At 31.9% G+C, this 12995-nt stretch overlaps 1 protein-coding gene across 1 annotated transcript in view; it reads right to left on the reverse strand.

The window, feature by feature from the left end:
* Window positions 1-5497: 5497 nt before the first annotated feature.
* The window catches only part of LOC148621741 (uncharacterized), a gene marked incomplete at its 5' end in the record, with an annotated part of 41267 nt that continues 33769 nt past the window's right edge, over window positions 5498-12995 (reverse strand). The window contains 6 exons of the mRNA XM_088574091.1: window positions 5498-6862; window positions 7718-7741; window positions 8499-8786; window positions 9136-9171; window positions 9977-10193; window positions 11975-12108. Of these exons, the coding sequence (XP_088430217.1) occupies window positions 6726-6862; window positions 7718-7741; window positions 8499-8786; window positions 9136-9171; window positions 9977-10193; window positions 11975-12108 (836 nt within the window). The remainder of the gene's footprint in view (window positions 6863-7717; window positions 7742-8498; window positions 8787-9135; window positions 9172-9976; window positions 10194-11974; window positions 12109-12995) is intronic.

Raw genomic sequence — 12995 nt, forward strand, 5'->3', positions numbered from 1 at the left:
ATGGAACAAACATGCTCGACTGACCCGAAATGAGCTAAAGGGATTCTTAACCGTCGTTTGTAATATGGATATTGTAAGGAATCCAACAATTGAAAGTTATACTGGAATAAAAAAAAATAAAAAATCATATCGACACCTTGGTTTTCAAAAGAAATCGATTTTAATTAATTCTTAGGTTCCTTCATTCGGTTAACAAAGAAAAAATTATGCCACTTGAGAATCATGCCAATTATTTTTGAAAGTCATTATTTTCCAGAGCGCGAATTACCTATAGCTAGATCATTGGTAGGATCAAAATCAAGAACTGTAATGACTCAATTTATACCCTCAAAGGCACATAAGTTCGGGTTAAACTGTGGATAATTGTTGAAGTCAACTCATGCAAGATATGTAATCCAATTTTGTCATCGCGAAAAAAGTTTTTGATCCTATTCATGTAGAAGAAATTCAGATTAGTTACATCATGAATGCACTTTTACATACAGTAGGAATGCTGAACATTTGATAATTGTGTTGTGTGTTCTTGGGCCCGGTCACGGATTGTTTGTTCGCGTTGTCGTAAAGGATTACATGGACTTTGTTGGAGAAGCACTTTTGCGAAGTTAAGTTTCAGTTTTGTCATTTAACATATTGTTACAAGGCTTCTGGTAACTAAGTATACGTGATTTGGATCCTTTGATTTTATTAATAAGTTGTAATTCACAATAGAAGTACTGAAAGAATAATAAAGAATACTGAGTGCCATTTCACAATAAATATGTAACATTGGGATCTTCTACGGAAAATTGATTTGATACCATTGCCGATTTAAAGTTTTAAACTAGTTTAATGCCATACGCACACACTGACACTCACTTTTCATACGCAAAACGATCTTTGAAATTCTTTTATAGTCTACCACTATCCCTTGATTTGACAAGACATGATACAACGTTGTTTTGAATCTAGAAAAGCAAAGGACGCTTACCCTACTGGCGCACCTGGTCCATGCTCCCAGTTTTTAGTGGAGTCCGAGTTGCTCATTTGCTTTTGTTACTTTGTATGTATGATTATAGTTACTTTATGTTCTTTGTCCCTGGATTACAGTCTTTTGATTACCACTATAACCTTGGTTCCCTTGATTACTCTTTGTGACGTCAATATCTTCACGTGTTTTACTCATCCAAGGAATTCAAACCCCCAAAGCAACTCCAGTTTCGTTTCGTTGACGTCCATCCATTAGTTATGACCGCATGATTAATACGTTTTTGGTGGTGTAACTTTTGTAACAGATTCTACGAGGAATTTTTAAATGGAGGTTTCTAGTGAATGTATTTTAAGACTTTCTCATGATATTAGAGTGAACCGATGTTTTCATGAACATTACTAAATTATAGTATATTATATATACAATGTGTACACAGTAAATTATTATTTGCTTCAATATGTTGTTAACAGTATAGTTCTTTTAACAAAAACTTATAAATATGTTATATATACGGATAATAATCATATCGTTGCCCTTTTTTATTTTTTATCTTATTTTCTGAAAACTTCTAATTGGCAATTTAAATAAAGGCTGATATAACAAAGCTGATAGTGTGTAGAACAGTATTATGAAATAATACATCAATTAAACTGATACTGTAAACTGTTCTTCTTTGTGAAGAATATTCAATCAAACATTGATAAGAAAACTCGTAATTCATCGACTGAATCAATTCGAAAATCGAAATTGAAACCAGAGGGTCCATATAAATAACTAGATTATAACTAAAAATACCAAAAGAAATTAACTTCATATTATTGAGCGTGGCTCAAAACAACTAAATCGTGAAATGGATTGTTTGCTTAGTGGGTCTTTTGTAAAGGTTTGATGTTGTGGTTTGATTATTTGAACTTTTATGAAAAATTCAATTTGTGTGCTTTCAATCGACACTCCCGATCTTTCTAGATCATTACATAAAAGAGTCCATCACATCAGATAGAGTAATTTGACTTAATACTTTTCTGATTCAGTATGACTAGTGCTGATCTTGCCAAGCCTTTACATAATGTAGAGTATTTTGAATAGAAAATCTTATGATTTTGTAGCGAATTATTTGCTTTGTTCAACGGGTTACTGTAGTTTTCTATTCATGAAGAAAAGGTTAATTGTTCTACTAAAGTCTTGAAATAATTTAGTAATTGACATAATAACGAACACAGGTTTAATTTACAACAGAGGCAGATTAAATCTATGTAAATCCAGATATAGCGTTATGGTATCGTATGTACTTATATCATACATTGATGCTATGGTATATTAAGGCGTTTGAATATAATTTTCATTGAATAATTTATCGGTTGGCATTGTTAGTTTACGATAGAAATGGGATACATACCGGGTATTTCACTGCACATTCTAATATGACGTGCCTCAAAGCTCTTTAGACCACAGCCAGGGTAAAAAAGTGATAAACACATGACCAACATTTCGTGCAACACACAGGCTGCGTCTATTCAAAAACATGAAGAAACTAGTCCTATTAGAATCGAAATAAATCACTGAAACTACATTTTGTAATTGTTTTACCATGGACTGGCAATTTATGTCGTTATTTAATCGCTCGCTTGCTCGGACTGGAACAATGCGACATATATGGCCAGCCCGTGGTAAACCAATGATAAAATGGAGTTTCAGTAATTTATTTGTTTAATTTCTGTATAATATATATTTTTTAAGTTGCATTACATACACTTTAGGTATGAATGCCTGTAAGTTCTCGTTGTCCGTTTGTGAATGCCTGCAAGTTATCGTTGTCCGTTTGTAAATGTCTGTACGTTCTCGTTGTCCGTTTGTAAATGCCTGAATGTTCTCGTTGTCCGTTTGTAAATGCCTGTTACTTTTCGTTGTCCGTTTGTAAATGCCTTTAAGTTCTCGTTGTCCGTTTGTAAATGCCTGTACGTTCTCGTTGTCCATTTGTAAAGGTCTATACGTTCTCGTTGTCCGTTTGTAAATGCCTGAACATTCTCGTTGTCCGTTTTTAAATGCCTGTTACTTTTCGTTGTCCGTTTGTAAATGCCTTTAAGTTTTCGTTGTCCGTTTGTAAATGCCTGTACGTTCTCGTCGTCCGTTTGTTACATTTTAAGTGTCTCTTCATTTATGTAATATTTGTTTTATTGTTTGCTGTTTTGTTTGTTTTTTTTAATGAATTTTCTTACATAAGACACTTGAATATTTCTCCATTTTTACGATTTTGTTTTAGTAATAAGTCACTGTAACGATACTTTTTATATTTCAAAAGAAATTTGATATTTTATTCTTAAAATCTGATATCTTATCTGTTTTCAACTTATATAATTATGTTTCAAACACAACAGAATATGATGGCGGGGACTTTACAGTGTTTTGAATCACTGTATAAGATGTTGTGAATGTTATTTGATTGTCATAATTAATATAATTCTAACCTAAAAGTTGTATTTCTTTGTAGAAATTAATGTATAGCTGACTGTTGCAGAATATTAATTGACAATGTCCCATAAATTGTAGATACATTGTCGTTTAACGATAACATCGATGTCATAATGCTATCATAAATTGTACTGTCACAGGCCAGATTCATATGCCTAATAAGAATACTGGAGACAAACAACAAATGGCGAAATTTACTTTTCCCATATCAATAAAATCACAATGATAAATGAAATGAAAACAAACCTAGAATCAGACGCCAATTACGGTGATTGATAAAACTAATGTAATCAGCGAAACAACTGAGGTAATCAAACACTCGTCATGTTCTATTGAAGTGTTGTATATTGAAACCGAAAACGGAAATGCGTAATTTATCTTTTTCCTGTCTATCGGTACAACAAAGGAAGTCGATCCAATCAAATTCCAAATATTGCTTGAAGATATCGCAGCAACCAATTTTATCATATCACATAGAGCGTATTTTAATTTTCATTTTACATTATAGCGTGATTAATGAGCAATTAATCCCTTACAACTTCAATGACAAATTACATAAAACCCTATTGAACTAATGACGAAATTGTATATAATCAAGCCATAAGGTTTTCCTTCTGGTAAACGATCTCAAGATTACCGATGAGCAGTAGTAATCAGTTATAACTTTGTCGGGTATTGTATGATGAAAACTCATTTAGAACATTACAAAAGCTACCTGATTATTGAAAATAGGGAAGTCGTTAAGACTCCTATTCAATATAATTTAACAGTAACATTTATTTCTTCCCCGAGTTATAAATTTGTATTTTGATAAAATACGATTTTTGACTGTTAAGTACTGCAATAATCGTTACGAAGAGGGAGGGTCTGTTACTAGATAAAGTGCTTTACAATCATCAGCACTCAATAATTTAAAAAAAACCTTCCTCGTTAAACTGATAAACTGGCACTATTTGAGAACAAAAATATCTATGGAGTACTAGACATTGGCTGAAACTTGATGGAATAAAATTTGAATGTTTCAACGCCATTAGAAAAGGAAAAGAAATTGTATATCACGTTCCATCTATATAATGATTAATATCCATTAAATTGCATTTTTTGTAACATGGTAATCCGTTAATATACCCCAAAATAGTCAAACACTCACTGTCCGTTGCTATCCGTCATGCAATTTGGTTGGTTTGTGGTTTGTATTATTTCAGAATATATGTGTTTTTCCTTGCCTCCGTTTTACTGCTTAACAAGACAGTCACTACAAAATCTTAAAGATAGCAAACTGAACATCTATTGGGGTTATTCAACACACTAATAATATCAAAATTTAACAGAGGAAATATTTTTGTTATTGACTATATAAGTGCTGATGAGTAAAATTCCGTCGGATTAGCCTAAATTGTCAGTTTACCTGAATACAAAGAAAAATATACTTAACCTGTCGAACAAAACCTAGAGTTTTTAGTCAAATCTGAGACTAAGATTTTAATGTAGCAAACACCTGTATTTACCTAGTAAGATAACTGAATATCCATAGTTATAATAAATCAGAATATGAAAAACAAAACGCACAATATTATTGGAATCAAAATCTTAAAGATTTAGTTTCATGAGAACTAAAAAAAAGGTTACGTTTATGCCGAGTCAGGCCGAGTCAGCTGGCTATCAAATTATTACAGTCAATGACATCTCTTTTTATAATATTGCCAAGTTAAAGTTAAGGCCAAGCAAGATAAGGCTAAAATAACCATGCCATGTGTGAGAGTATAAATGATACGTTTAGGTAATTGTATCATTGAAAAGATTTAAAAAGAAAAAAAAACTAAGTTACTGCTTATCAATATCTTTAAGTACCAATGGTCCTTTTCACAAAAAAAATCGTAAGAGTGAAATTAGTCGTAAATTATGACGTCATTGTAAATCAAAGTATTGTGACATCATAACTTATGACTAGTTTTACTCTTACAATTTTTTGTGAAAAGGACCACTGGCTCTGCAACATAGTTGTGAATGTACAAACCTTTTTGTCAGTTACAAGACAAAAAAGGAAAGATAAGAATAAAATATGTAACAAAACACAATAAATATTTATTTCGAATGTACGAATGAAATAAATAATACATGAACGATAAACGAACCTAAATTATAACATCATGATAACGATAACATATTTTAGTACTTTAGCGCAAACTCAGGTATATTTTGAGTACAACAAAAATTGTAATATTTTTTTTATAGATCAATGGACAATCATTCATTCTGGAAGAACTATGTTCAAAAGAGGATTTTCGTTTTGTTATCATTATTTGTTTGAAAAGCAAAGTCCCATCCACGAACCATTCATAAGTAAACGAAAATATAAATACATATGTATCTTAAAAACATTTTGCCTGGAAGTCCTTCAAGAGACCTGCTAAACATTGAACGCAACAATGAAAGTGTCAGTAATAGTAGACAATTACAAGTAATATTTCCTGATTTAAAAACGGGAATATATACTACCACTACCGAAATTTGTACACAATAAAAATATATCTCGAAATGAATACATTATTGCCAGGAAAACACATATTGCAAGGATTTAAATGACCTTTAAATGCTAGGCTACATAAGATAGGTTATGACCCCCATTCTGTATGACTTTAAAAAATGAACCAAACTAAAACGCAATGTTCAACATTTGGTCTAGTGTCTAACAAAACAAATAACATTCGGAAAGTCTAACAAAATACTTGTTTCCTTAGTTTGTATCCGACCTACAATATTTAGTATTTTTTTCAATAAAGCTAAACCAAATAGTCCAAAGAAACATTATACAATCTATGAAATCTTTTAAATTATTGAGTACAAAATTTTACGACATAATAAAAAAAAATCAAATTAACAAATACGACATTTCAAAACTGAAACCAACTGTGTTTTATTCAATTGATCTTGATTTCCATATCTGTATTAAATATTCATGTTTCGTACTGTTTTCTTGTGAATTCCCCATAAACGCAGTACAAAAATGATTCACTGAACATAAAAGGGTACCAATTGAATTCATATTAACATGAACTGGTTAAAGTGTGCAAAAATGTACACGGAGATGGTACATGTTACCAGTGATATGATTTCATACTTTATGTTTTTTTTGAAAACGTTTTTCACAATTTTATGAAGTTAAATGGCAATGACTCGAAAATACGGCCAGTTTAACTTATGTCCCAGCTATAGAAACATATTCCATTTGTTCAGGAAACACACTAGTTGTTTCCTTGATAATTGTTTAATTTAAGAACTCTTGTTATCACGTCTGTAAATTTGGTATCCAAATACACGTAACCAGAAATATTAACACAGTTGGATAATGCGTCTTCCAACGTGTAGAGGTATTGCTTTGTTGACCAGAAGTTGACGATTCAGTGCCTAAAAAGTCGGAAATAACTGGAAAAAATTATTATTAGGTATTAAATTAGCATGCACAGTTGTAACAACAAAATCATGTGTAAAAATATATATTTTATGTTAAAGGAATTTGCAAGAATATGCCAGACAGCGCATATAAGTACTGCAAAGAAAACCGAGAGTTATCAACATCTTTGTATTTGATTGTTTTACTTATTAATGTTGTTTTGTTAATATTTCATTTGAATAGTGTTTGAAAAGGCGCAGACCTGCATTACTGTTGCTAGATTATCGTATTGCACTCACTTGCCATATAACTGGTGTCGCTGGCGCAGCAAGACATGCTTACCCTCCTGCAACACCAGATGCCACTCCAGTCTTTGTACGGGAGTTCATATTGATAGAAAATTAGTTTTTTGTGTGACGTCTTATTTCCCTTATCTTCAGTTTTTATGTGATATCTAATTTATTCGATTAGTTATATTGTGTATGCAGATCGCCTTTGATTCATGTTCAGGCCATGTGTTTTGATTTTATTGTATTTGAATCATTTCACTGCCGACGCTTCGGTACTTTTTTTGCTGAAATTGAAAATTTTTTTTTAGTAAAAATATGATGGAATATACATAGTATTGGTAAAAAAAATGACACAAAATTTTTTAACAATCTCTCAATCACAAATCTTATAACAAGTTATTTTATCTGCATTTGCCTTAACTCACATTATTAACAAACTGAAACACACAAAATCGAAAGATGTAATTTAGCTGTATTCTGATCTGTTGTAATAATTTTAAAGTAACGATGACTTAGCAATATTTTGATATGCAATGTTTGTCTGTAGTTCATGCCCGATATGCATTTATACTATAAGTTTCACTTAGTAAAACATACCTCGCTTCTTGTTATTGGTTTTCACTGAAAAAAGTATAAATAGTCAAATAAATATCGAGTCCGTTAATTGTAACGAAGTTATATTATCTGTTATTATATAGAAAGCAGTGTGATTTATCGAACGTTCCCAGTTTAAAAAATTATACTAATTTACAATGTGAAATAAAATCGGTGATTTCAATCTCGCACATTCTCCCGCCGAAGGTTACAATACGAATATCAATCCACCATTTACAAAAAATTAAAATTTATGTTGAAAATAGCAATGAATAATGGTGGAAATCTATATATAATAAATAGGATGACCAATTGGTCATCTTGAATGACCAAAATAAGATCACACGTGCCCAGAACGCATTAAGATTTAACTCGTGCTCGGACTCGTAAAATCTAGGCGTTCATCGGCACACGTGATCATATTTTGTTTACTCATTCGTTCCAATTGATCATCCTATTAGTATCTCGTCCCTTGTTTCAGTTTAAAGTATAAGTAAAAAGCAAACCATATTAAAGTTTATCCACTGTGATTTGTCGTGTTTTTTTCAGTCATTCATCAAACTACACAGGGAATAATCTGAACTAAAACACTCTAATGTATGTTAACGACACACTCATTTATCACGTTTGCAAAGTTAAGCGTTTTTTTATAATTTAGGAGGATTTAACACATTTTTCGTTTTAATCAAAGAACCGTCTTTTCGCATGGTTGGAATACCAGACGCTAATTAGTCGCTGTACCAAATAATCTACATAACTTCACGTAATGATATATAATACGAACCGTCGCTGAGTATTGTAAGTTCGAATTTCTTGACATACTCGTCGGCTGACCTACACGTGTATTTCCCTTTATTTTTCATCGAAGCCTTTTTCAGTGTTAAAGTGCTATGTACAGTCTTTGTTATACCGGAGTATCGCTCTTTTATTATTATTCCTTCGTCAATATTTGACTCTAACAGGTACCCCTCAAAGAACCAATCAATTCCTGCCACTCCTGTGAATGTTGCACTACAATTAATGATAACTTCTTCCCCAACATGTTTTACTTCGGGACCAGCTATTGAAATAACTGAAACAAATTTTAAAGAAAAAAACGTAAGAGAATAGAATATTCAGTAGTTAGGTTATATAATGTACTGCACGCCTATTATCATCCGTTTAAATTGTATATTTAAGTGTATTTTCTATGTTCATTCTAACTTTATTTAAAATATTTTCCCCTTTAGTTTCTACAAGTTTGAACATAAATGTAACAAGGTGCTGTATTCTATATTCCTTTTTTCTTGCTTTTTCGTCATTTTGGTCCATCTTCTTGAACACAAATATAACTATGGGCTTTGAGATAATTCTTGCTTTGTCCTTCTTACTGACAAAAACCTAAAACCTTTATTTGTTATTATGGCTTAATTCGGTTGTACCTGGTGGTGGTTCTGTTTTCTCTTCGACAGGACGATCTGTTAGTAGAAATGTAAATATGAATTAACACTATTTTGAGTTATTGAACAGTTAATTGTTCATAGTTCATCATGTATGATTACTTCACTCTACATTATTGTAGCTAGACTCTAGCCTAATTTTACTCACATCCAGTTTGATGGGTGCTGATATCGGAGCAAGACATGCTTACCCTTCCGGAGCACTTGATGTCACTGTCGGTGTTTAATGGAGTTCATATTGCCAGGACTTTAGTTTATTATGTGTTGTCTTGTATTCATTATCATCAGTTTTTATTTTATGTTTTTTATTCTGTTCGCTAAATTGTGTATGTATATCTTTGTTTTCTGTTTTCACGTTCAGGCCATTAGATGTTGGTGAATCTAAAATGTCCTAAAATTGACGCATCGGTATGTTATGTCGATATTTCAAACGGTGTCTTACGATATTTTGACACCCGCGAAATACTTAACCTCACAATAATTTAACCCCTTATGAAAGCAAGGGATTGCTTTAAATAACGACCCCGGGTATGCTAAATGTCATACCATGGGTTAATTAATCATAGTAGGAGGTTAAAATAATTCAACAGGGTTTGATTTTTCATCAAAAGGAGAGGTACACATATGCAAAAAGAATGTCCAACTTAAAGAGGGGGTTGAAATATAACAGCAGAGGGTTGGTATATCATGATATATCAAAATATTAGGGGTTGTTCTTTGAAATACTTTGGGCTCTTTACTCTAAACGTTTCCTCGACTGGTTCGTTTTTCAGGTTGATTAGATGGGGGATTAATTGACCAATTGCAGGACTTAAAATCTCACCTTTTACTCTGAGAAACAAATGCTGGCGAATATTTTTATTAGATGAAGCAACTTGACATTCATATACACCCGTATCCTCCGTCTTTAAGTCTTTGATTAAAAGGTCCCAGTTATTTCTGGAGGAATCGTGACTAATGGAAAGACGTTCATCGTACTTTTTATAAATAGTTTCTCCAATAGTTATTGGACTTTCGTCAGGTAATTTCCTCCATATTACCTGTAAATAATTGTTGATTTTATGACTAAAAAATCATTTTTACTCTTTTTATTTAAATTTTCCGATTTTCCGATATAATATAAAAAAATATATGACTCGTATAGAAGAAATAATATAGATATTCATACATAATAACCTAAGGATTGATTGATGTCATTGCAGTCTTGTACTTAGACTAGAGTTATTCGACATATAACAACATTTGGAAAATGCAAATTAAATATCTGTCTTGAAAATCATCATACAAGAGACATGTGTTGTGTTGTGACTGACTTTAAATAGCTCTAAATACATTAATAGCACTTGATATGGAACAATCCTTAAGGAATCGATACGTGTACATGATTTCAACATAATTTGGTCTTTATTTGAATCACAGTCAGGGCAAAGTCTGTGTGTTCTAAGTGTTGATACACCTTTTAGCAATATTGTGGAATAAGTACTGTAATAAATGCTAATTGAATAAATGTCCAAAATGTTTTGCAAACTTGACAGATTTCAGAGCCAAATTTACGGAAACATTGATGACATCTTCCCACGTACGATACAAAGATGTCAATAAATATAAATGTGAATCGACCGAGGGTTGCTCGGTCAATTTTTGCATGACTTAAAGAGCCAAATCAAATATGATTGCCTTCCTGTCTCCGTAGGCTATCTGCTATATAGCATGCACTGATGATATTTGTTGATTTATTGATTAGTTGCTATATGTTTTATGCAAATAGATTGGTACGATGCCACATATACAAATGATGCATGCTTTGTTAAGTTGATTTATTTAAACAATGAATAAAGCACGTGTAAACCATTGTTGGAAATATATACATGTGCTTTAAAATTATTCACTGCTGTCAACTGGTCGTTTGAAATATATGAAGTCTACAAAATTACATATACAAGAATATTTGTACGCCTAGTCAACCTTTTCGTCTAAATTTGGTTTAATCGAATATAAAACCTATGTATGATCAATGCACTTCACCCCAATTTATAATGAAACGAAAAATGTCACAAATGCAACCGAGATTTTTTTAGGATAGGACTCTTACATTCAAAGTACATGCACAAATTAAGTGTACGTATTCAATGCATTGAATAATTATTTGTTGGCTCGTCTGTATGACGATGAAACTTTGTTTTATCAAAACAATTCATTCAATGTCAACCCTATTCTTCTTGACAATGTTTTAATTACTATTGCACAAAGCTTCAGTCTTGAAATCTGAAAAATTTACTGGTTAACTTCAAACGTCGTGAACTTGACATGTGTTGTCAGCTCATTACTTAACGCGTTGAAGGGTATGACTATAAATACAGTTGAGAATTCCATGTGTTTTTATATTTGGAATGTCAGGTCATCGCATTGCCGAATGAGTTAAGTTGTGGATAATTGCACAGTATCATTATCAACGGTTTGTCGATAAGTATATTAGTCATTTACACTTGTTGATTCATATGTTAGATAGAAGAGATAACAACATTCTAGCCTGGAGAGAACCGAACATTCATTTTCCTTGATGATAAAAAGTACCGATAAAGAAGCTTGTCAACACTGCCTATCAGCTTCTATATCATTTACATGACAAAGTCAAATTTCATTTCAACCTAAAGAGCAGATCAATCTATTTTTTCTTTGATATATAATGTAGATAAGACGTTTGTCATCATTACACAGTAGCACTGAATATTGAATGCATCTCGTCTGGGAAACTCTCATAGTTGTTCATCATGCTGGAACGTATAAACCATAAATCAAGAAATAGCATAAGAAAGCTTACCGTTCTGGCGCCGAGATTTTCAATGACACAAGACAAATTGGCTGTGCTTCCAACCAAAAATGTTATATTCCCTGAGTCAGATGAAAATGATGGAGTTGGATATCGTCTTTTATAGTCGTATTCTGTTTTAAGACCTGCAATAATGGTAAAAATTACGATGACTTAACATATTTAATCGTAAGTTAGTATGGTTACACGAGAGCAACGATACAAGTTTAAACTCTCACAATCACAAACAAAAACAAACAAGAAAGGAAATGGTATGAATCTCTGGATCATATATTAATACACAACCATAATTTTATAAAGAATGACAGATAAACGATTGATCAAATTCAAACAAAAGGTTGCATGTAAATGTTCATTATGGCTAAAAACAAACACGTAAAGACTATGTTATTTTCCGATGACATTTCATTACACGCCATTAAAAAAATAGGCAGTCTATGATTCATGCCATATGAATCAGGTCACTACAATTTAATCATTAATGATTTAGGTTTTGTAGCTATAAAGATTTACATAAAATATCGATATAATATTTGTTTATCTTTTAATCATGTTTAATTTGTTTCTACAGTGCACAAGTACTATATATGCCAATTAAACATAACTCTAGGCGCATTTGGAAATTAATTGTTCGAATGTTGAGGGGATAATACCCGAATAACTTTTAGGAATATTCGGTATAAATCTAACGTCGCCAACCCTGTCTAACAAATTACATTGAAATGAAAAATAAACCTAAACAATAATATTTGTTTTGTTTCCGATGAGCATCAAATGTGTTCACAGCTTGTGAATGAGGAAATGTACCGACAACTTTAAAGGTAACCATTACAATAACACGATAATGTAATTTGTTTGCAATCAATTAAGCAAACACCACTACATGTGCTGCTTACCATTATCGAAGGGGTAAAAATGTTACTTTTGTATTAAATGGATGGCAACAGTCGTTCATATCTTTTAATTGTGACTCGAAACTATTTTTACCTCTTAACAATGTGTTATGATAATC

The sequence above is a fragment of the Perna viridis genome, chromosome 3, assembly GCF_037379345.1.
Source record: "Perna viridis isolate PV_CMFRI_1.1 ecotype Kerala chromosome 3, ASM3737934v1, whole genome shotgun sequence".
Taxonomy (NCBI): Eukaryota; Metazoa; Mollusca; class Bivalvia; order Mytilida; family Mytilidae; genus Perna; species Perna viridis.